The 22992-nt window shown below is 33.1% G+C and overlaps 4 protein-coding genes and 1 non-coding gene across 6 annotated transcripts in view; 2 read left to right on the top strand and 3 right to left on the bottom strand.

Annotated features, from left to right (window-relative positions):
* The first annotated feature begins 140 nt into the window (after positions 1-140).
* Positions 141-9807, top strand: LOC119831851 (GPI ethanolamine phosphate transferase 3). 2 transcript variants are annotated; one of them, XM_038355400.1, is made up of 10 exons: positions 141-867; positions 1181-1310; positions 1658-1879; positions 2203-2208; positions 2280-2530; positions 2898-3049; positions 3788-4812; positions 5108-5299; positions 6707-6843; positions 7305-9807. In XM_038355400.1, the coding sequence occupies exons 1-10, from the start codon at positions 334-336 to the stop codon at positions 7476-7478; spliced, it is 2823 nt and encodes a 940-aa protein (XP_038211328.1). In that variant the 5' UTR covers positions 141-333; the 3' UTR covers positions 7479-9807. The 2 variants fall into 2 exon arrangements, with proteins under 2 accessions (XP_038211328.1, XP_038211329.1); XM_038355401.1 differs by lacking the exon at positions 2203-2208.
* A 665-nt stretch (positions 9808-10472) lies between these two features.
* On the bottom strand, positions 10473-13191 carry LOC119831849 (ATPase ASNA1 homolog). Its single transcript, XM_038355398.1, has 5 exons — positions 12962-13191; positions 12771-12876; positions 12448-12633; positions 11888-12025; positions 10473-11662 (listed from the first exon to the last, which is right to left on the bottom strand). The coding sequence occupies exons 1-5, from the start codon at positions 13078-13080 to the stop codon at positions 11204-11206; spliced, it is 1008 nt and encodes a 335-aa protein (XP_038211326.1). The 5' UTR covers positions 13081-13191; the 3' UTR covers positions 10473-11203.
* A 329-nt stretch (positions 13192-13520) lies between these two features.
* Positions 13521-16368, top strand: LOC119831764 (fukutin-related protein). Its single transcript, XM_038355258.1, has 5 exons — positions 13521-14373; positions 14539-14721; positions 15082-15254; positions 15543-15822; positions 16083-16368. Exons 1-5 carry the CDS (start codon positions 13633-13635, stop codon positions 16203-16205), a joined length of 1500 nt encoding a protein of 499 aa, XP_038211186.1. The 5' UTR covers positions 13521-13632; the 3' UTR covers positions 16206-16368.
* A 1057-nt stretch (positions 16369-17425) lies between these two features.
* The window catches only part of LOC119831965 (dynein intermediate chain 2, ciliary), a 17856-nt gene continuing 12289 nt past the window's right edge, over positions 17426-22992 (bottom strand). The window contains exons 10-17 of the mRNA XM_038355538.1: positions 22458-22601; positions 21922-22031; positions 21309-21486; positions 20535-20763; positions 19636-19735; positions 18789-18922; positions 17874-17967; positions 17426-17512 (exon numbers count right to left, since the gene is read on the bottom strand). Coding sequence (XP_038211466.1) covers positions 17426-17512; positions 17874-17967; positions 18789-18922; positions 19636-19735; positions 20535-20763; positions 21309-21486; positions 21922-22031; positions 22458-22601 — 1076 coding nt within the window. The remainder of the gene's footprint in view (positions 17513-17873; positions 17968-18788; positions 18923-19635; positions 19736-20534; positions 20764-21308; positions 21487-21921; positions 22032-22457; positions 22602-22992) is intronic.
* Positions 18301-18373, bottom strand: Trnat-ugu. Its single transcript has one exon. It is a non-coding gene; the product is annotated as a tRNA-Thr (tRNA).

The following is a 22992-nucleotide window of genomic DNA, read 5'->3' as shown; positions in this document are numbered from 1 at the left end:
CTCTGAGCTTGTAGAACATTTAGTGGGAGAAGTCCATAAATTAACAGTAATTGCTGCAAAGGACTTGCCGTAGAAATTAGGAACCTACTTAATTTAGTATGCTATAATCTGTAATATGAGATAAACTATTGACTGTGACAGTGACAATCAGACGCGGTGTATTTGACATATTCCCTCACATTTATATTAATTTTCCCTATCCTTGTTCCTTCTAATTAATTTAAGAATTTTCTATAATTTAATGAATATTTCGATTTTCTTTTATTCAAGAATAATTCTTGACATTTCAAGTCAATGACCTGATACTAAAAATAAGTATAGAATCTGCAAAAAATGAAAGAAAAATGGAACTGCATTTTGTATCTTATCTGGTTCTCGTATTTAATAATTGCCGGAATATTAATGTTTGGGCACGGATTTTTATTATCACGAAAAACTCTTGACGATGTATCACAATGCCTATCTCACGAGAACCTTGGCTGTGATGGGCATGAAAGTTTAACCGGGACAACCGATTGTAAATCCGACAAGATTGAACTTTTTCTAAACAACCCTGGTTCACCTTTATTATGTTCTTCATTGCGGAATAGAGTTGTTCTTATTTTGGTTGATTCGTTACGGTTCGACTTCACAGAGTACGACGAAAATCTCGAAAACCCCTTATATTATCAAAATCGGTTGCCTATTATACACAAAACTTTAAAGAAATGGCCGGAAAAATCCAGGTTATACCGCTTTATGGCAGACCCACCTACAACTACGTTTCAGAGAGTGAAAGCCCTTGTAACAGGGTCTCTTCCTACATTTGTTGATGCAAGTTCAAATTTTGCTGCCTTGGAGTTACATGAAGATAATATTATAGACCAGGTATGTTTGCTGTTTCATTGTTGTATAAACTCCAAATAATTATTTATTCCATCAAACGTTTCTTAGAAGTACTTTTGAATCCTCATAACATAGTTCTATTATTTACCACCTGTTTGTAAAGCATTTTCTACAAAGAAGTCTCACCAAAAAATTCTCACTTGCTCTTAAAAATATATCAATTTTACATAGCTCATGTCTATATAATAATATAAATATAAATAATTATTTACTAAAGAACTGTCTTATTGTTCAAAATGTACACTAAGAAATACAAGTCAATCAAATAAATTTTCGAATTTATTTTATTTTTGAGGTGGTTAGAAGCAAAGGTCATGCTGTACTCCTTGGTGATGACACATGGGCCAGGTTGCTACCAGGACGCTGGCTTCGATCACATGCCATGTATTCATTTCACACTTGGGATTTGGACACTGTTGATACAGGTATAGTGTTAAAGAGGTGTGATTTAATCCCGACAAAGTAAAGAAAGAAATATTTGTCAGCTATTTATTACATGTGTCATTCAAATATCACATTGGGCTAAAGGCAAGCACAAGATATTAAAAAGATAAATAGAGTCAAAGAGAGAGAAAAAGTTAAGACTTGACATGTTATTTTAACTTTTCAGTCTTCATTTGTTTTGTTAATAACTGAAAAAAGGGGGTATATCAGTAAATGACAATGAAATAAAATTGTATATACTATTTTAATTGTATTTGTGTTTTTTTTTATATACAAGATATGACTATGAATTATTGCAAAATTGCAAATTATTATAATTTTATTGCAGAAGTTGATTCAAAGATCTATGATGAGTTAAAGAAAGATGATTGGACATTACTACTTGCCCATTATCTGGGGGTAGACCATGCTGGTCACAGATACGGACCAAACCATCCGGAAATGATGAGGAAACTGAATGAAACAAATAGTAGATTGGAGAAAATCATTGATACACTGCCTTCTGATGCTATTTTGTATGTTATTGGAGATCATGGAATGACAGAGACAGGTATTTTCTTTTGTTTTTTTAGTTAAATGCATACAATTAAAATTATGTTGTACACATGTTTCGAAAATTAAATTTCATAACTTATTGATTCCCTGTGGAGCTAAGGAAATAAACAGGTTGTTCTGGGAAGGCTTAGAAGATTGATCTACTAGTATCTAAAGAAAATCAATCAATAAGGCACATGTATAATGTATCTTCAGAATGATATAGTTTATTTTTAAAAAAATAATAATAACTGTAACAACTAAGTTATTTGAATTTTCAAAATTGTGTGATTCTTCATTATTAATAGACAATAATAAATATTTTGCATGCTGACGAAGGCGCAGGTAATACTTTATAAATATCAATTGCTCTTTTTTTCGTATGTACACATATTCTAACATCAAACAATATTCAGGTGATCACGGAGGTGAGACAAAAGCTGAACGCACAGCTGCTTTATTTGCATATTATAAAGGGGGTTTCGCTGGTGATGGCAGTGATATTGAAATCGGAAGAGAGATACAGCAAACTGATTTGGCTCCTACGGTAACTGCAGCTATCGCCAGTGTTCCACCAGCTCCATCCTTGGGCAATGTATTGATGCCGTTACTTCCTAAAATGTCAAAGACAAATACATTGTTGCATTTAAGCAATAACTTAAAACAAGTGAGTGTGTTTGCAAGATAATAAGTGCTTATTTCTGGAGTGGATATGGTATTTGAGTTTGAAATGTTATGTGAGACTAGAACGGCCTGGTTAGAAACTATCCAATGGCTAAAAAGATTAATTTTATGTCCTGAGAACTGAGAAAATCTTTCTTTGTTGCCGAAAGTATGTGTTTGTTCATAAAGATCGTTACAAAATTGTATTATATTATATAAATGAAGATATTATATACAAAACATAACATTGAAAAATATAAAATTTGTGTTGTCTGAATTGGTTTGTTTGTGCATACAATTATTATGAAGCTATATTTATTCATTCATTCATTCATTGTTCAAACATTATTAAATTAAGTCCTTTGTTATAGATATCGCAATACTTAGTGAGATATGGAGAAGAATCTCAGCAGGTGTCCCTAGATAGATTAGCTGAACTGATTAATTCTACAAGAGACCAAATAGAAAAAACTTCTAATGTGAAGACGGAACAAGACCTCAAAACGTATATAGCCGATGTTAGGTAATTTTGTTGCTGATACAATTTCATAAATTGAATTTGATATCTGCATTTGATTATCTGATTTATTTTTTATGTTATTTAATTTATTTTTATGTTACCAACATAAAACTATATTTTTAGGAATACATTGTTAGTATGACTGCAATTTAAAATCAAATGTATTGTTGTTTATTATCAAACAACTTCATTTATTTTTACGTATGTTATTTTACTTAAAACAAAACTTTTTGATAGGGTTGATAGGGTTGATAGTTAGTTAATAATCCATTCATGCTATAAAGGATCACCCAGTAAGCATGTTAACATTTACAGTTTTAGAGTTTCCAAAAGTATATAGTTTTGAAGCTTAAATTTTTAAATTTTATCGTATTGGTATATGATAAGATTATTTTACGAGGATATAACAATTATATGTCGGTTTACTCTGAGTATAAATATTGTTATCATGATTAGAAATGTTGAAGCAATTCATTGCAGTATAGTGATAAGAAAACAATGACGTCAATAGAAACTGACCCTTGTTACATTTTATTAACTTTTTTTGGATAATTAAACAAATATATTTTTATTATATTAATGTGAATTTATCAATTCATTGATTAAAAGGAGACCAAAATAATCCTTTCTATTCTTATGCTACATTTTTAAATCAAATGGATTGTTTGAAAACTTGAGAGTTATTATAATTTCATCTTTATTTGTTATTATACATAATGATTATTTGTAACTTTGTTTCAGGTCTTTAATAGACAACATACGAAGCGTATTCAGAGAGGTGTGGGTTGAATTCGATTCTCTGTCAATGTTAAGGGCTCTTCTGTTGCTCCTTTTAGCGGTCTTTTTCAATTGGATAATAGCTGAAGGAATCCCAGTAGAAAGAATACCGCATGTATTTGCCAGTTCCTTCGTCCCCACTGGCGTAATATCTAATGCAGTCTGCATATCACTGGTGTACACTGGCTTCTATTTTGAATTGTATGAAGATCTAGAGAGCGCAATCATTCTGTCGACTGGTCTAGTCTCAGGAGCGATAACTTGTGCGTTGGCTATACTCCATTGGGATGGGATCACACAGAAATGGTACGAAGGTCGTACGCAGTTTTACGAGCGATTCGCGCGTTCTGCTCTATTCGCGTCTGCCGCTGTTCTAGTATCCAACAGCTATATAATAGAAGAGGGTTCGGTGCTTTCTTACTTGTCTTTGAGCGTTTTGGGTGTAATCGCCTGGAACATTTCCAATTTGAAGGCGTTAGGTTTATGGGCTGGGTGTGGGGTAGTTTTAGCTTTATCTAGGTCCTATAGGGGTTGTAGAGAGGAACAGGGGGATTGCTGGACGGCTGGGGGCAATTTGCCCACGGGGCAAGCTTCGAGGGCAGCTCTGGTTATAGCGTTAGGTTCGGTGGCAGCGGTTGTTGCGGTTGCTAGGCGACACGTATCCTGGAGGGGATATGGAATAGTTATAGCGGGTATTTTTACTTGTGCCCATTGGGCTGTCGGTTGGGGCTCACTAGGGTCACCGACTAGATCTAGACTGCTGGCTCGGGTGGCTTGGCTCTGTATTGTGACTATGTTTGGACTTCTTTTGAAGAAAGATCGTAATGGCCCGACGGTACCTTTGGTGGTGGTCGGTTTGCTATTTTATTTGGCGAATTGTTTGGTGCTTGGCGCTTCTTATGCGCCGGCGGCTGCTCTCGCGCTGCTTTCTGGGTTTTTGGTTCTGAACATCGTTGGTATGATGAAGATTGAAGGATCTACGAAATATTGTAAGTAATATTGAAATTCAATCGATATTTTGAGTGCTATTAAAGCTTCAATTAGATAATTTTAATAGAATTCATTACTGAATATATTCAATCTTAAAAGTTATTTGTATACACTAATATATCACGTTCTGTGCAATTTGTGAAATGTATAGAATGTTAACTTTTACATTATTTTGTATCATCTTATATATTCACGTAATTTCCAACGTTTTCGTCCGAATTGTCATAGGACTCTCTTTTGGCATATTTTTCTCAATCCAAAATTTCGTAACAACAAAACTAAATGTTCCCACAGCACTTTCATCGCGATGCAGTTCAAGCCTGGCCTGCGTATGGGCGTTACTTGCATCCTACCACTTCTATGGGGCTGGTCACCACCCCACCTTGAGCCACATACGTTGGACAGCCGTGTTCCACGCCGGTGACCCTAACTACCTGCCATTTGGACATGCTATATCGTTCCTGTTGATGACTGTCAGTTTGTTTGGTGAGTTAATTTAGGGATTCTTGTTCTGGTGTTTAATGGATATCGCATTTTTGAGAACGTTTGTTGATGTAACTTATACAGTTAGTAATAAATTGAAGTATATAGTAACTATATATTAATAGTACCCGTTCATAAAATTAAGCAGTCGCAGAAGTAACAGTAAATAAGAAAATTATGTACGTTTATGATATCTTTCGTAATTAATAGCTCAAGTTAAAGTCGGACTGAAAAGTACTGGTATTTGCTTAATCTGCTCAAATTTTTAACGATTAAGTCAATTATTATTCGTATTAATATGTAATTGATATTAACGAATAATTCGCCTATAAAATATATATTGCAAAATGTTTGTAAAATTACGTGTTATATTGAAAAAACTCCGACGCATAAAATATATAAGATAACTTGTGAATTTCATATTTTCTTATTATCTTATCAGGGCGTTTAAAGAAAAATCACAGTCTCATTTTTAAATTACTTGCAATAGCTCAGTTACTATTAGATACGCCTTATCTTCAGCAAATAATACGATGAAAAATACGTATGGCGAACTGAATTCCTTGGGTCTTAGATATTATGATAACATACATACATATTAAATACGAATATGACATTTTCTAAAAAAGATTCCTAGCTAGATCGATTTATCGCCCCCGAAACCCCCTATATACTAAATTTCATGAAAATCGTTGGAGCCGATTCCGAGATTCCAATTATATATATATACTAGCTGCACCCGGCAAACGCTGTTCTGCCTTACTCTGATCATTTCGAGATATGAAAAATAGATGTTAGCCGATTCTCAAACATACCCGATATGCACACAAAATTTCATAAGAATCGGTCAAGCCGTTTCGGAGGAGTATGGCAACGAAAACTGTGACACGAGAATTTTATATATATAGATATACAAGATTTGCTCGTTTAAAGGTATAAGATATCTATTGATTGGTTGTTCGGTAGCTGAAAAGGGTCACAAAAAGAATCACGACAATCGTTTGAACACCACTATAAAACAAAAAATAAATAATTCGTATTGAGAACCTCCTAAATTTTTGGGAAAGTCGCTTCAAAATAAATATGAGGCAGGTATCGGTCACATTAGAACAAAGAAAGAGAATTATGTAACCAAAATATATCATCCATCTTATCAACTCAATAATTTCACAAATTTTCACCTGGATTGGAAATGGTGTACCCGTAAATTTCTAGATAGGCCGTATATTCACATTGCATAACTCTTTTCCTTGACCTCTGGGGGAAAGACATTGCCGAAAAAAACCTAGTAAAGACTAAAAGTTTGAGCCGTAGCGACCACAAATAGCGAAATAGGCACGAAATTTTTATGTTAACGTATAATATTATGTTATCTGTGGTATTACATTATAAATATGATATTTTCCCCAGGTATGCCAATGATGTTTGGTGCGACAGTGCCGCTGTTGGCACTTTGGGGCCGCAATGGGGCTCCGATGGGGCCTCGCTCGCAGTTGGCGGCGGTATTCACGCTTTGTCTAAAATTTGCACTTTGTTTCGCTATCAGGGTAAGTTATTGAGATACATATGTAAGGTCCCTACTTAATACAATATTTACCGAAAAAAAATAATGGGTTATGGTTATGGGGTGTTATGTATATTGTTGTTATCATATTAGTAATTTTAGAATTTATAGTTTTTATAATATGTACTTTTTGTTGGAAATTAAAAAATAATAATGAAATTATATTTATATTAAAACACCACATGTTTATGATGTTAGCCAAAAGGCTTAAAAGGCAATAAATAGATAGAAAACAAAGCTTAGCGGTAGATTTGAACTGATTATAAAGCTGAAGAGTTTGTTTGTTTGTTTGAAAGTACTAATTTCAGGAAGTACTGGTCTGATTTGAAAAATTCTTTCAGTGTGAGATAGGCTATTTATTGAATGCTTTAGGCAATATTTGTACCGGGGCGGACAGCTAGTTTTATATAAAATCATTTAAAAAAAAATTGTTTCTCTTTCAAGGTTTTCTCATGTGCATTATCAGCAACGATTCACTGCCGGCACCTTATGATTTGGGGCGTGTTCACACCAAAACTACTGTTTGAGGCCGGCGCGTGCGCATCCGCACTTTTTGGCACCTTACTCGGTGCCGCACTTACCGCGTGGCACCTACCCTCGCAAAACCGTTCCAGTTGACAAAAACGAAATAATGCTTGATAGACTGATATTTTTCATTAATATGCAATAATTAGGTAATTGATGTGCTATTGTGCGAGTGGGGTTTTGAGAGCGGACGCACAGAACTGCCGTTTTATAAATATTCTGTGTATTTTTTTCGTTTTTTTTTTGCGGATACAAAATATGCCGTTTTCAGATGTCAGAGGCACACGTGTTAGATAAATTTTGTTCATTTCTAATAAAACTCTTCATACAACTATGGCGATTCACAGGATATAGGTATAATCGTCTTTTATGACAAGAAATATGCGGCCATTTGTATTAAACTAATCAAGTAACGATAGGTAATTATCGATACAACAACAAAAGCTATATAAACCTTGTTTTCATTGGAACTGCAATAATAATATTATCTTTTTTGTTACAACTCATACAACCTGTATGGTATTAGCTTTTTTATATTTGAACTTTTGTAAATGTCTGGGAGTGCTGTTTAAATTTTTTTGGGATGTTAGTATTTGAGTGTGTTGTGATTCTAGATTTCGAATTGAAACGAGTTTTCGACTGAATAGTCGTAATTTTTATTACTTTTTTATTCAATGAAATGCATAAGGCACTATGTATAAGAATATGATTGTCGAAATTGCGGATAGTTAAAATACTAAACGAAGATTATCTAGTATATAAAATTCTCGTGTCACAGTTTTCGTTGTCATACTCCTCCGAAACGGCTTGACCGATTTTGATGAAATTTTTTGTGCTTATCCGGTATCTATGAGAATCGGCCAACATCTATTTTTCATACCCTTAAATAATAAGAGTAAGGCAGAACAGCGTTTGCCGGGTGCAGCTAGTGATTTATATTTATTTATAGTCTACCAAAAATTCCCAATGCTTTCTTTATCGACTAGGCACTGCTTCTAGGCATTTTATACGCATTTAGTGTATGCCGCGTGGTTGGTTTTTATTGTATTTTGTTCAATACACAGAAAACGGTTAAAATATTTACTTTAGGTTTTTGAAGTCCGTAACCTATATCACTTTAAATCTATAAACCTACCTACCTGAGTACGATACGATTTAAGAAAATGTATAAAGCAGATAGCTTAGTCCGATGCACACATGTTGCGTGACGGAGATGCGAGATACGTTTTGTATATATCCATCCCTGTCACACATTTAAATATGTAGACTTGAAATTCTAAGCTTCTGAAAAGGTCCATTTATAATACCTATTCTAACTTATATTAATGTATATTTAGATACATATTATTGTTATATACAAGTTACAGGTACTTATATAAATATATGACACCAATCAGGAATTTTAACATATAAATATGCAAGTATAATTGAATGTAATAACGTGTCAAAATTATAGACAGGTTGTACACCGAGAATATTATATATAAAATAATGAAAGGAGGGCTATATTGAGGTAGTTATTTGATAGCACACGCTGCACTAAAAAAGAGACAAACTACAGTCAGCTCCTGTCGTTAGACAGGGATGAGTATAAATCAATTGTTACGTATCGATTGCTGCTGAGCGCTTAGTACCAGTATATAAGTAATATGCTGGTAGTCATAATCTATATAACCTATGATTATTAGCGTGCAACATAGTAAAACAGAGCTCGCTCGCCTTCGCCAAGTGTCAACTATGGTATAATATAATAATAATAATATACAGTATAATATTGGTTGTGAATAAAAGTGCTGTACCTACTTACGAAGATATAACACGATATTCTGTCTAAGAGAGACAGTTGGCATATAAATGTACCACTTAAAAATATAGGAAGGCATTTTTGCGAGGAATAACTAAATAATATTTACGCATCATAACAAAGTTTACCCAGTGCGAGAGCTTGTCCTTGTTGGACTCATAGTCGGGCAATTACCTGCCTTTCATAATGCCATTCTATAACGTGTGTACAACGTATCTATAACTTTTGAACTGACTTAGTTAAATACTCTTTTTCAGTATTGTATTTTTATGCAAAGAACATTGACGAATATGAACGAAATGTGAGTTATTTTGAATTAAATATTATTCATATTAAAACGTCCTTCTTGAAAGTATTATTTTATTATTTTTTTACAATAACCGTTGCATAACGAGATTCTTTTTTTTATTTCTAAGCAAATATTCGTTTAGTTTCTGTTGATTTAACTCAGTTAAATATTTTGCTATTCAATTGAAGTTTCTAGTCTTATTTTAAAGTGCGATTCAAATGTTTATGAAAAATGTGTGTTTAATAAATATCACTGCCAAATTGCAAGCTATAAATTAGTGTTGTTGTTTTATAATGAGATAATGTTGTTAATTTTATAGTTTTAAAATTTAGAATATAAATAAATTAACACCACAAATGTTTTATTATTTCTTTTTATCCTTTTATATATTGCTGAATTAACTCTTTGAAAACTTAAATCGAAAAATAAAAAGAACTCGCCTTAGTTTTTTAGAAAAACTGGTAAAAGTATGTAATTGGAACAGTTGTTTTGAATCGAGAGCATATTACGAGAACTATCCAACGTTTTCCAACATTTTTAGGGACTTATTTACTAATTGCCATATATAAAACTATTTTACTAAAACTACTACTATACTACTACAACTCGAATGTAAAGGTTATAGGGTATTTTAGAATAAAATTCTTTGCAATACATGTATGCTAATGATTTAAGTTTTCCGCTGAACTAAATGTTTGTAATAATACTAGATTTCCGTTCGTGTACTTAAAGGAAAACTCGCTTGGTTGCCGTCCCAGTGAGATTTTCAGGATAAAGTCTATCTCTTTTCTTGATTCTCAAACTATGCACCATATTTCATCCAAATCGGTTCAGTGGTTTAGGCGTGAAGAAGAGACAGACCGATACTTTCGTATTTATTATATTAGTAGGAATCAACGTCGACAATCTGTGATGATCGTGAATAAATAAAATAATTTTTAAGGAATTACACTAACTTCAAGCAACAAGCTCATAAAAAAATAAAACAAACATATAACAATTATAATTTATTTCAATATGTATACAAAGGCTTTTAATATATATTACACTTTGATATTCTCCTAAATTATACTAGCAGAGAAACCCGATACACATTTTAAGGTCAATCACACTTTAATAAGCTTACACCTTCAATTTTGAAAAATATTTTAGAATAAAAAAATTAAGACTCACATTGAATGCGATAGGAGCGGGGCTAGTCGGATATCGCTTGACAAACACAACAAAACTGCAATATTGCGTGGGTACTCCTTACTAGGTGTGTTTTGAACCCAAAGATCAGAAACTTCACATAAAAAATGGAATTTCGCAAGAAACGATGATAAGTTTATATACCTATAAACTTTTTATAGTATATGAAAAAATACTCGTCATGAATGAATAAGTCGATAAGTGCATGACTCATTTTACTTATGAATAAAAATGTTTTATGATAGTATATCATTGATAATTCTATATTTTTAAAACAACATGTTATAAAAATATATTTATGAATACATATATGAATCTTTACAAATACAGATGGCAGTGCTGTGGCATGTAGATCTGCTTCAGGATTTTTCAATCTTTTTACTTGTTATAGATTTTATGCAATAACAACTGCCCTACATTAAAAATGAAATGTAAGGAATAAGTACTAAATATATTTTTACTATATAAATGATTTGTTAACATTATTAACTGAAATTCATAATCATTTTTATTCACAAGTACAACTAAGCGCTTCTATGACGAAGCAGGTGGTGGTACGTAGGGTTTGACCAAAAATTCAGAGAACGAGTTCACAGCCGATGCACCTCTCACTTCTTTATCTAGCAGCGGTAATTTAGTCACATGGAAGTCTTCATATAGGTCCGCTATTTGTTCTAGATACTTCTCTTGGACCTTATGCCTCGCGGCACATAGCTCACAGGGCGCTGACGTTTTCAACAATAACTGGTTGACGATGATATTATGAGTGTCAATTCCACATCTCGTTAGTTCCTGCACGAGCCTCTCTGTTTCGTATAACGAGAGAAACTCTGCAATGCACACACAAACAAATGTAGTCTGATTGGGGTCTTTGAACTGTGCATTTACTTGACGAATAACAGATAACATTTCATCCATTTTGTTACTGAACATGTCCGAGTTGAAGTCGGCGAGACCAAACAGAGAAGCAACTTGGTTGATGAATGGTGCCACCTGTGTTAAAGAAAAGATATCAGACATATGTTAAATTACATGTTCAAATTATCATTTTGTCATTAAGAGACAATCAATAGTTGATTTAGTAATTTGAATGACACTAAATTCTTAGTTAAGGTATTTCATCTTTTTATATGTTTTTTATTCTTATACCTGGACAATAGCACATTATCTAAATGTCTTTGTATAAAAAATTACTAATAGAATGTAAAAATCAATTACCTTAGATTTCAAGCGCATCAGTTTTCCAAGTCCCTTCTCTACGACTTGGGGGAAGGAAAGCAAACGTAATGTGTGTCCAGTAGGTGCTGTGTCAAACACTACTGCACTGAAGTTCATGCCTTTCACAAGTTTCATTACCTGAAAAATTGTATAAACCCTATTTGTTATTACAATTAAAATGGATATGCTCATGTTGATTTTTTTTTGTTTTATGACTCAATATCTCTGAGGGATCTCCCCCTTACAGAGTGATTTATTTTTGTCATATGGTCTCACTTTAAAATCTGGAGTGATACCACACAGAGATGTTGTTGCCCTTCATGATAATTGAACATAATTTGTGTGATTTGAATAGTGCAATTTTAATTTCAAAGCTATTATTTTACTCCATACTGATTTTAAATATAATTAAATAAACTGTTATCAAAGGCAAAACATTTATAAAAGACATTCAAACTGCAATAATAATCAACAATTTATAAATGTTTGTAAAATAATTTCTGCATTACTACAATGGTAATTACCTAAATGTATGTTTTACTTATTAAGAACTACTTTACCTCTGCATAGCTCATAGCCTCATCAATACCAGGGAATGCACCAACAATCTCCTGCATCACACCTTTGCCCAGTCTCATGGCTTCCGCTTCACCCTCAAAGTATTCTTCTGGTAGCTCTGTTAGACCAACATTTGGATCTATTTCCATCGCAAATAAATTGTCAAATCCTTTCACTTTAGTTGGCACCTGCAATAATCAACATTAATTTGATGATATAACTTTCCTATGGCTAAATTGTGTAATAGTCACAATTATTATATTAAATTTTATGTTCCAATGTAGAACATCCAATATGAAAAGAAATAAGGCTGGATAAAATTTACCTTAGAAAATTTCTGATCAAAGGCATCTGAAATATTGTGTGCAGGGTCTGTTGAAATAATTAATACAGACTCCCGTACTTTCGAAAGCTGGACAGCCAAACTGCAACTGAAAAAATAAATAATATAAATTGTATGTACGTAAACGTTGACATGATTTATTTCAGTGTGCGTGTTTAATTACAATTTCTCACCTGCATGTTGTTTTACCAACACCACCTTTACCACCAACAAAAATCCAACGCAATGATTTCTGTTCTATAACATTTCTTAGAGAAGGCTCTAAAGGTTCAAAATCAATATTGTCACCCATACTTGTAATGATTTTCTGTATATTATCTGAATCCCGAGAAGAAATTAAACTCTTAAACGATATTCCAAAAGTAGGTGAACAATCAATGAAAAGTCAAATTTGAAGAGTCAAAATTGATTGAAGAGTTTACTTTGTTGCATAGATAATTTATTTCCAATAATGACCACAGATAGCTACTTAATGTCTACAAAAGAGGTTTCACTGTTGGTGCGTACTGAAAATATAGGAGTGTTTATGTCATAGCTAGTACTGACATTCATTTATTTACTCTTTCAATAAATATAGGAAAAAAGAAGTTCTTCTAGGCAAAAGAAGTTAGGTAGCATCGAGATCAACAAACCAATAAGCATGTCTATGGGTCACAAAGTTCTTTGCTCGACTGTAAAAAAAATCTAAAATTTAAATGTCTGAAATGACATTTCAATTTGTCTAAAATAAATGTCAATGTTCAGAAATCAGACATCATACAATTTTGTATTTATTTTTATTTCCTTAGATTTATAAATAAAATTGCAAAATATTATAATATGATTGAAACAATTGAATCTCCAAATGAGAATGATGTTAAGTCGCTTGCTCCGGGGTCGTTTTTCATTGAAAGTTTACATTTTTATAATTGGTGTCATAATAATATGCGGATACCTTTTGCCGCATTATAAATTTTATCCAATAGCTCCTGTGACTATAGCTCCCGTACTGGCTCAATCGCGAATAACAAAGCACTTATCTAAATTGGTTACTGTGGTGTTTCGTCAATTTGAAGATTTTGAGAACGATGTAGCTGAAAGTGTTCAATCTTTCGTGGCTGCGTATCCAAATATTCCTGTGCTCGTTCTTAGCCAGGGGACACAATACCCACCTTTCCAATTTTCCGCCTCTAATAATACATTACGTAATGTAAAAATAGTGTCCTTAGAGCTTAAGCTCGATTCTTCTCCAAAGGAATTGAAACCTTTATCATATATTTCAACAGAGTATACATTATTCATACCTGATTCAACGAGGGTCTCCCGTCGTTTATTACAGCAATTAATTACGGTTGCTACAAACAACCCATCGCAAGGTGTAGCTGTTGCCGTTGGCAATTCCCATATAACATGTCAACTGGTTAAATGGAATTTTGTCGATTGGACATTGCAATATAGAAAAGATGCATCAAAGAAAATGTGTGACGCAGTGCAAGGACAACATGCGGTTATATTCAAAACATCTTTGCTTCAAATACTACCTGACCCATTTGTGCTGCCCTTTCCTGAAGCTCTTTACCTCCAAACAGCCGTTAAAAATATTAAAGTGAGTAATTGAGTTCTTATTTTATTCAATAGCAACTAATGGGGTTAAAATAAGAAAATAAAGACATAGTTTCTATGGGATAATAATTCGATTTAGCCTAGATGGTGCTTTATTGTTGTGTCATTAATTATTGAATGAGCCAATGTTATTATATTTTTATCCTAGATACAAATATTAGATGGTAAACTCGCTGCTGGCAGGAGTGTATTAAAGACACCAATAGCAAAGCAGAAAGCATCAAGGCATATAAGAGACTATAGAATGACCCTCTACAAGCAGTTGGGTGTGAAGACTGTAATAAGAGACGATGGGAGGGTGCAGTGGTATGGCTGTAAACGGGAGTCCCAAGTATGTATATATAACTGACTACTTGCTATTTAAAAGTGCAGACTATGCCTTGCTTGTTGTGAGATTCTAAATTTGTTTAGCGAGTTCTAAGTTTCTAGTGGTAGTGTTGTATTGTGCTGAAATAAAAATTTAATAAAGCTGTCATTTAGTATGGTCAAATTATATTGTATAATTTATAATGTAGGTAATTGATTTATTTTTGGTTAAATAGCCTAGAGAAAAAATAAGTTTAAACATATTCAATTAATGTATTAAAGTAATAAATGTAAATCATGATTACATGTTAAACACCTTTCATATTTGCCCTGCCTAAAGTAAAAAAATAAGATATACCATAATAAATGTATTTGTTAATTTCAGCGATGTTTTCCACCAGTGCAAGGCACTCCATCGTACATTCTAGAGGGGAGAAACACTCCGCCCTGTTGCAGAAGGAACATAAGACGTACCGCTGCGCATGTCCTTAGGGCTTTGTTGCAAGCTGGAGCCAGGTGTTGGTTGGAAACCACATCGTTGCTTGGGGCTGTTGCTAGGTATCTATAATGTAGATTTCTGATTTGTTGATTAATTTATGTTTCATCTTACACATTTGGAATTTATAAATGAAATTTGTGAAATGCACGGTTTTTTACTTTTATTCTGACTTGAGCAAGATTTTATCCCAATTTTTAAATAGCTGATCGGCTTCCAACAAACAATGTATAGTGTAAGTTTGTTTCACAGAAACAGCTGATTGAAAATGGAAATGGTTTAGAGATAGATTATAATCCAATTGAGGACATAGGCTGACTGGGTTCTTATTTAGAAACAAATTATTTCAGGGGCGATCTGTTACCATGGGCAGAGTACGCCGAAATAGGCATTCACGCAGGGGACCTGTCCAGAGTATCTTGGCTTCAGCGAGGTGGCGCCGATAATGATGGTTTCATCTGGGAAAGAGCGACCAAAGGCCATTACTATAGAGTTGCTTATTCCGCGACAAATCGGGTGTACGTGCTTATACTGCCGTTTAACCCAAAGAACGGGACTATGTGGCCAGCAGATTGGGTAATGGCTCATCAACGGGAATTCCCCGAACGACATTTGCATCCACTTGCTCAGGTATTTGAATAAATTGATAAATTTCAAAATAAAAAAAAAAATACAGTTGTATGTAAAAAAAAAAAACTGTTTTTTACACACAAGCTAAACAATGACAAACCATGTTGCAAAGTTATTATTTCTTGTAACTTATTAATATTTAAAGTAAATAGTAATAAAGCTTTATGCATATTATATTTCAGTAAATTTTTACTAAATCAATTTACTTTTAGAACCTAATTAGGTTCTAATATTTTTTTTATAATGTTAAATTGTTACAGATACAATTCGCGGGTCGACAAGCGCCGGCGCCGAATGACGCGCGCGCTTTCCTTGACTTGAAGTTAGGCGCGAATTCTCTTGAGAGATGTCAAAAAATTGGTCCTAAACTCATTTATCCATAATAATCGCATTTAATTACATAAAACCCGGGAAAATGACATAGCATTAGACTATATAAGATAATTTGAAGTTTTACTTTTTAAAATTGCTACGCTACGCTTTGCATTTATTGTGGGTTACTTATGTATAATGTATTAATTTACCAAAGATTAGCACGTAGAAAAATGATACTAAATTTGGGATATTTAAAAAGAAATCTTCACATATCAAACGAAATAGTTTGATATGTGAAAATGTATTTTTATTTATTATTTATTTATTTAACTCTTCAACAACATTGTACATAGAAGGAAACTTAGAGATAATAATAATAATGAGTAAAATAAAGCGTACAATTTGTTTGGCGGCCTTATCACTTAGAAGTGATCTCTTCCAGGCAACCACGGACATTTTTCATTCTTTGTGGTATATTGTTTTTGTGATATCTCAGTATATATGAAATAAGATTGATTTAGTTTGATAGAATACTATCATATGCTTCTACCAAATGATTAATGACTAATATGTTTTATATTAATAAGAATAATGAAGCTTAAGAGGCATTTAATATAATTAATATTGATACAATTAATAAAAAATAAAAAATAATTGTTAATATTTTAATATAAATTATTTAAACTCTGAATTTGACATGTCACGAAGGGGATTTGTTTAAATGTTGTTTATATAAATATATATTTAACAGTTTCTATATTCAATCAATACTGTAATTTTGAACGGATTAAAAAAAACAGTTATATCCAAAAAGTTCTTTTATATTCGATAATTTCAAATACCTATGTATAAATTAGATTTCTCAAAAAAAAAAAAAACATAACATGACGTAATAGGTTGAATATAGAAATCCGGTTAATTGATATAAAAGATCTCTTTATCTAGTCAGTTAAGTTTACCTTCTAAATGATAGCAGCCATTTAAAATGGTGTTGTTTTGTTTTTAGAGTTTATGAGATTATAATTGTATCTTCTTAAAGTAAAATTAACACAGCTACGATCACCGCATCCATTTCTTTTGACAATAAATTTACTAGCCACCCCTAATATAAGTATATGCTTCGTATGTTCCGACACTACAATAAATTGATATTCAAATTGCATCGTCTTAGGCGTAAGGAAGGATATTTTGATGCTTTATTGGAATAAAATGATATAAATAATGTGTTTTCTTATTTATTATAAAAAATATAACATTAGAACTAAATAACAATATGAATAATATTTAATCAGTCATCATCGAACTTTTCGTCGACTACTCCAGTTTGGAATGGCGGGTCGCGGACCAAACTCAGCAATTTGTCTAATTTCATTATCTGGAAATGTGAAAAAAACATAATTAATAACCTTAACCTTTTACCAATAAAAACCAGACAATTAATTGTTTATGACCACAGACAACTTTAGTTGTCCGTGTCCATGACCAAGTTATTACAAACATGGTATTGGAATATGTATATACATATTCCAAGATTCCAAGATTCTTCCGTACATATTACGGAAGAATATTGGAATTGGAATGTCGGATAATTTTTGCAGAGTTAAATCAGATCATGGAGATCATTGACTTGTCTGTCAATATGTTTAATAGATACTATGAAATAGGTATTAATGACTCGGGGGAGGTACTAGGTTAATAAATAAAGAGAAACAGTTAATTTGCATAAAAATTGTAACCTGTAATGTTCGTTGGTCAACGCCCTGAGCCTTTTTAGGAGGTTTGCACATAACCCTTAGATTGGGGGACAATTTCACCACATGGGAGGTACCCCTGAAATATTTAGGAATAAGAACATATTTATACATATTAAAAAAATTAAAATGAATTTTTACATCATTAGTCCAAAAATAACCAAAGAATTAGCCATATACAATGAGACGTATAGTATTTTTTACGGCAATATTTAACGTAAAACAGGCACAAAGGAATAATTTTTATTGTTTTTGTGCATACACATAATATGCAATTTTAAACATCTTCTAGCAAAAGTAATAGTCATTTACTTTATTTTCATACTTAATACTCCTGATGAAAAATAACTGAATTACTTTCGAAGAATAGACAGAAAATAGTAAAAAACAAAAAAAGAGCAATTCGCTACGATGCCCCCAGAGAGATTTGAACTCTCGACCCCTGGTTTACAAGACCAGTGCTCTAACCCCTGAGCTATGGAGGCGATGAATGTAAATGTGAAATTAAAGCATATATTCATCGTAAAAATATTGGTATGAGGACGAACTTTTTTTTTTTTATTCAAACTGAACAAATATTTATTGATTAGTAACAATACCCACTTATTTATAATACATATGATTTGAATGACAAAACACCTAGTCACTAGTGTAATTGTAGAATGAGTAAATTAACCAAAGATATTAATGACGTAATGGAATATTAATTTATGCAATAATTTTATTTGTGTTATTTTCCTATTTTTATCTAGTTAGATATTAAATACATGTACAAATAATGGTTGGTGCGTTTTAACTTTTAATTGTCGAAAAAACAATTTGACAATTCACATATTATATTAATATCTAATACATTATAATATAATAATTATTAGATTATTCTAATAGATTCCAACGTACTTCGTGTCCCCGCACACTAGAACTGGTAGTCGGGCATTGAAGTCGATTCGCGTCAATTTCTTGGTCTTCTTGGAAACCACCGCTTGCACACAAATCGGTCGGTATTTGTTCACATTCAAGTCGTACACGTACACCTAGAATTGCATTTTCTTAATATTCACGCATATACTAATAAAAATTGATATGCAGTGAAAATTAAAAACAGGAGAAAGTTATGACACGCCTTTTTGATTAAAAATTGTTTACCTGTCGTACATGTATACTAAGGGTCACGGACACATCCAATGATGAAAGAATTTTCAAAATCGATTCCGTACCTAAGCCTAGCTCTTAGTGATTATCAATTTATTATATACTAGCTGTTTCACCCGCGAAAGTCCGTATCCCGTAGGAATAACGGAATACAAAGTTGCCTATATGTTATTTCAGTTGTCCAGCTGTCTACGTACCAAATATAATTGCAATTGGTTCAATGGTTTTGGCGTGAAAAAGCAACAAACCCACACACATCCTTACAAACTTTCGCATTTATAATATTAGTAGGATGTAATTCATAAGACTGATAAGTGACATAAAAATGTGTGTATGAATTATTCATGATAAATCACATTAAAGGTCAGTTATAATTTAAAAATAATTTTAACTATCAATCCATACCGTTACTTTTATGCGGTTTAAACATTATCGTATAAAATTTATGTCTCCTTATAAAAAGGGTGTAGCAATCCCGTATTAAAAACTAGGTGCGATTTGAAAGCAAATGTCTGAAATCAAATCAAATTTCCTTTGACCACGCAGGCAAAGCCGTGGGCAAAAGCTAGTATTACATATAGTGGTGACATCGTACCTTCCCGTCAGCGGTACAAGCTGCAAAGACAGTGCTAGAGTAAGGCGCCCACTTGACATCGCCCACGGGTGAGCCCAGCTCGAACATGAATAAGGGTTCGCTAAAAATAACAATAGATTATTTTTTGCATATTTTTATCCAATCCAATTTGTACTTTTCATATAAATATATCTCTGTTACTGTATTCATTTGTCGAAGATTGTCATGTAGACAAGATTTATCGACGCAAAGAATAAGTTTTGTAAGAGATTGCTCACTTTAACACTACTTCTGTATTAAAACATATTCTATACAAAACGGCAATTATAAAACATCGTCGCTACAGCTATTGATGCAGCAACCTACACATTATTCAAAGACCAAAGGTGAATATTGTAGGTGTATCCTGATACACCTACGATAATAATACAAGCGTAAAAGAATTTAACCCACCCACTTTATCACACATTTCATTTCAAAATATAAACTTTAATATTATAAATTCAATTTCAAAGTCTCTGTTATAAAAAGATTCATTTCTTATATAAAAAACAGTGGTGGCTCAGTCGTCAGGACCTTGGACTTAAAATCGATAAAGCGGAGATTCAAGACCAGGCGAGCGTACAGGAAATAAATTGATTTTTTAATTAATCTGCGCATGTGTAAGATCACCACTGCTTAAAACGGTGAAGGAAGAACATCGTGATGAAACCGGCATGTCCAAGAATCAAAACTTCTACGACATGTGACATCTGCCAACCCGCACTTGGCCAGCGTAGTGTATTATGGCCTGAACCCTCATAGGAGACCTGTGTACCCGTAGTAGGAACGTATAATATAAAACCGCGGATTAAATTTCACTCTAAAATAGACCAATTAAGACATCCAGCCTAAGCCAGGACAGATAAAAATATACTTACTCCCGTCCATCCTCCCATATCTTAACCCTCCAATCCCCCGAGCAGGACGCGTAGATACTATTATTGAAGTAATTATAGTGTATCCTGTACACCGGCATGTGGTGTCCTTGTACCGAACGCACGTAGTTGCGATTGTACTTGAGGGAACAAGTATGTATCATACCGTCCTCTGTTCCCACCATGAATATATCCGCTTTTTCTGGATGGAAGCAGATGCAACTGCCGCAACCTGATTATGGTGGATTTATGGGACCATTAAAAGCTAAGTTTTTTTCCATATGTTGTTGCATTCTGTTGTCAACAGACAAGGCACGACACACCTGTTCATATGTTATAACATAGTTCTGCTTGCAACAGAATATAAGTCGTTATTATATAGTTCAGTTGTCAACAAGTCTGTTGAAGCATAGTTTTGTTTTTAATAGTACATAATATAATTGTTGTAACAGTTGTTGTTGTCATCAGAACATTTGCAATGATGAAAATACGAGGAAGACCTTCTCATAGCATTCATTCATTGAAAGAAACTTGCCTGCAGAAATATCTCCAAGGCAACGTGTAACTGTATTATAATGTGAATTTAGCATATTAAAGTACCGATAGACGTGCAAAAACCGTCCAGAAATAAACAGCAGATCAGGCATGAATCTTGATTGGAAACACGTAAAGAAAATATTTATAACAAACACACAGATATAATAAGGCAAAAATCTTAACTTAAAAGTAAAGTATATGAAAAATTTATGAATTTAATTTCATCCCTCAAATACTTACTATTGACGGTGAGCAAAGTACCATCGGGGCCCGGTATGGGCGGCACACTGGACTGCAACGTTATTATGGTGGTGGCTTGTAACTCCCCGGGCATCACTGCCCATTGTACCACTCTACCATCCCCGGATATAGAGAAGAACGATGCTTCGCCGTCTATTAGACGCGCACCCCAGCGTATCTGGGTTTAAAGACAATTTCATAGTCAGAAAATCAATTTCTTTTATTCAATACGGCATACAAGTTGCGAAGACTGTATAGAATTTAAAGATATAACAGACTTTGGTGGCTATGTCGGGATCCTTTGTGACATATTACCTACTTTAAAGCCAAAGACGTAGATTTGACTCCCGCCTCGCGATCAAATTTATCTTATTGCGTCGCATTTTTTTAAATATTAGTTATTCATTTAACTGTACTGAATTTAAATGTTATCTAGTTGATTTCTATTTAATGGCTGTTGATTAATTCGTGAGAAATAATTCAAATATTCTGTTTTGCCAAGTAGACCAATAAGTTAGAGTAATTTCAATTTTAGATCATCAAAAAAAAGTAGCGATTTTTTTTTTTAACAGAAACTATGAACATTACAGTAGCATGAATGCAGCATACGCACCTCCCAAACGATGTTACTGTGTTTGTCTCTCACAGAATCAGACTTATACTGGTAGGAAGATTCCAGCGTGAGTTGAGCATTATACACGCATACGTTACCATCGTACCTGCCTGTTACACATACATTATTATTGTTATTTATCATCTTACCCATTCAGATACATACTTTTAATTTGGCCGCATATATATGAATTATTTTATGTCTTAGCGGGCAACTGAACTAGTGGTTCGCTTGATGGTAAGCAATCACCACCACTCATGAGCATTCGCAGAAGTAGTACCTCTGCGGATGCGTTGGCCGCTTTTAAGGGGTAAGGGATAAGGAAAGGTGGGGAAAAGGAAACAGGCCTCCGGCTCACTATTTTCTTATTGATACTATTATTTAGTAGTTAGTATTTGTAAGAAACTAATACCTTGTTATATCTTATTTTAGCATATTATAATAGGTTTTTTAGCATACTATACAGTTTAATTTCGTTTTTCTAATGTATTTATTATGTAGTTATATATATTTTAAGTGATTAAAATCATACGAACCAACACATATAAGGTACGGAGTCTCATGATAGACGTCTAGGCAAATGATCGGCGATTCAGTTATAACCGAATACTCGGGGTAGGCTGGGTTCTTTATACTGAATAGACAGAGACATCCATTCTTTTGCTGTTGTGTAAAATCCACTATAAAAATAATAGAAATTTTATATCAATATAGTCCTTCTCTCTAACAGTTATGACTATTAAGTAAGTAGTTATGTTGAGAATAATTTAAAGAGAAAAAATATCGTCACGAGGCGGGATTGGAACCCGCGTCATTTTGCCAAACCGTAGCAAAGTAAGTACATTTACCTTTTAGAACAATACCATATCATAAGAAAAAAAACACTTGTTGTTTTCTATTGGTTCTCTTTTCTATATATTGACTATGGTAATGGTATGGATGTAAAAAGCTCGAATTCGAAATTTCGAATACGCTCGAAAAAAAAAAATATACATGTATATATATATATATATATATACCTAGTCTTGCCATAAATATTGTAATAAAGAAAAAAGAAAATTGTTAACTGCA

Source organism: Zerene cesonia, chromosome 14 (genome assembly GCF_012273895.1).
Source record: "Zerene cesonia ecotype Mississippi chromosome 14, Zerene_cesonia_1.1, whole genome shotgun sequence".
NCBI classification, from domain to species: domain Eukaryota; kingdom Metazoa; phylum Arthropoda; class Insecta; order Lepidoptera; family Pieridae; genus Zerene; species Zerene cesonia.
Note: the sequence above shows the minus strand (reverse complement) of the source record. Positions and strands in the feature narration are given on the sequence as shown.

Excerpts from the sequence above, each read along its gene's own strand:
- LOC119831764 (XM_038355258.1), top strand. The coding sequence starts at position 13,633 with ATGAGAATGATGTTAAGTCGCTTGCTCCGGGGTCGTTTTTCATTGAAA. Across the intron at positions 14,374-14,538 it reads CAGCCGTTAAAAATATTAAA|ATACAAATATTAGATGGTAA; the intron begins GTGAGTAATTGA and ends TTTTTATCCTAG. Across the intron at positions 15,255-15,542 it reads TTGCTTGGGGCTGTTGCTAG|GGGCGATCTGTTACCATGGG; the intron begins GTATCTATAATG and ends AAATTATTTCAG.
- LOC119831849 (XM_038355398.1), bottom strand. The coding sequence starts at position 13,080 with ATGGGTGACAATATTGATTTTGAACCTTTAGAGCCTTCTCTAAGAAAT. Across the intron at positions 12,877-12,961 it reads GTTGGTAAAACAACATGCAG|TTGCAGTTTGGCTGTCCAGC; the intron begins GTGAGAAATTGT and ends TTATTTTTTCAG. Across the intron at positions 12,634-12,770 it reads TTGATCAGAAATTTTCTAAG|GTGCCAACTAAAGTGAAAGG; the intron begins GTAAATTTTATC and ends TGATTATTGCAG.
- LOC119831851 (XM_038355400.1), top strand. The coding sequence starts at position 334 with ATGAAAGAAAAATGGAACTGCATTTTGTATCTTATCTGGTTCTCGTAT. Across the intron at positions 2,531-2,897 it reads TAAGCAATAACTTAAAACAA|ATATCGCAATACTTAGTGAG; the intron begins GTGAGTGTGTTT and ends CCTTTGTTATAG. Across the intron at positions 4,813-5,107 it reads TGAAGGATCTACGAAATATT|CACTTTCATCGCGATGCAGT; the intron begins GTAAGTAATATT and ends ATGTTCCCACAG.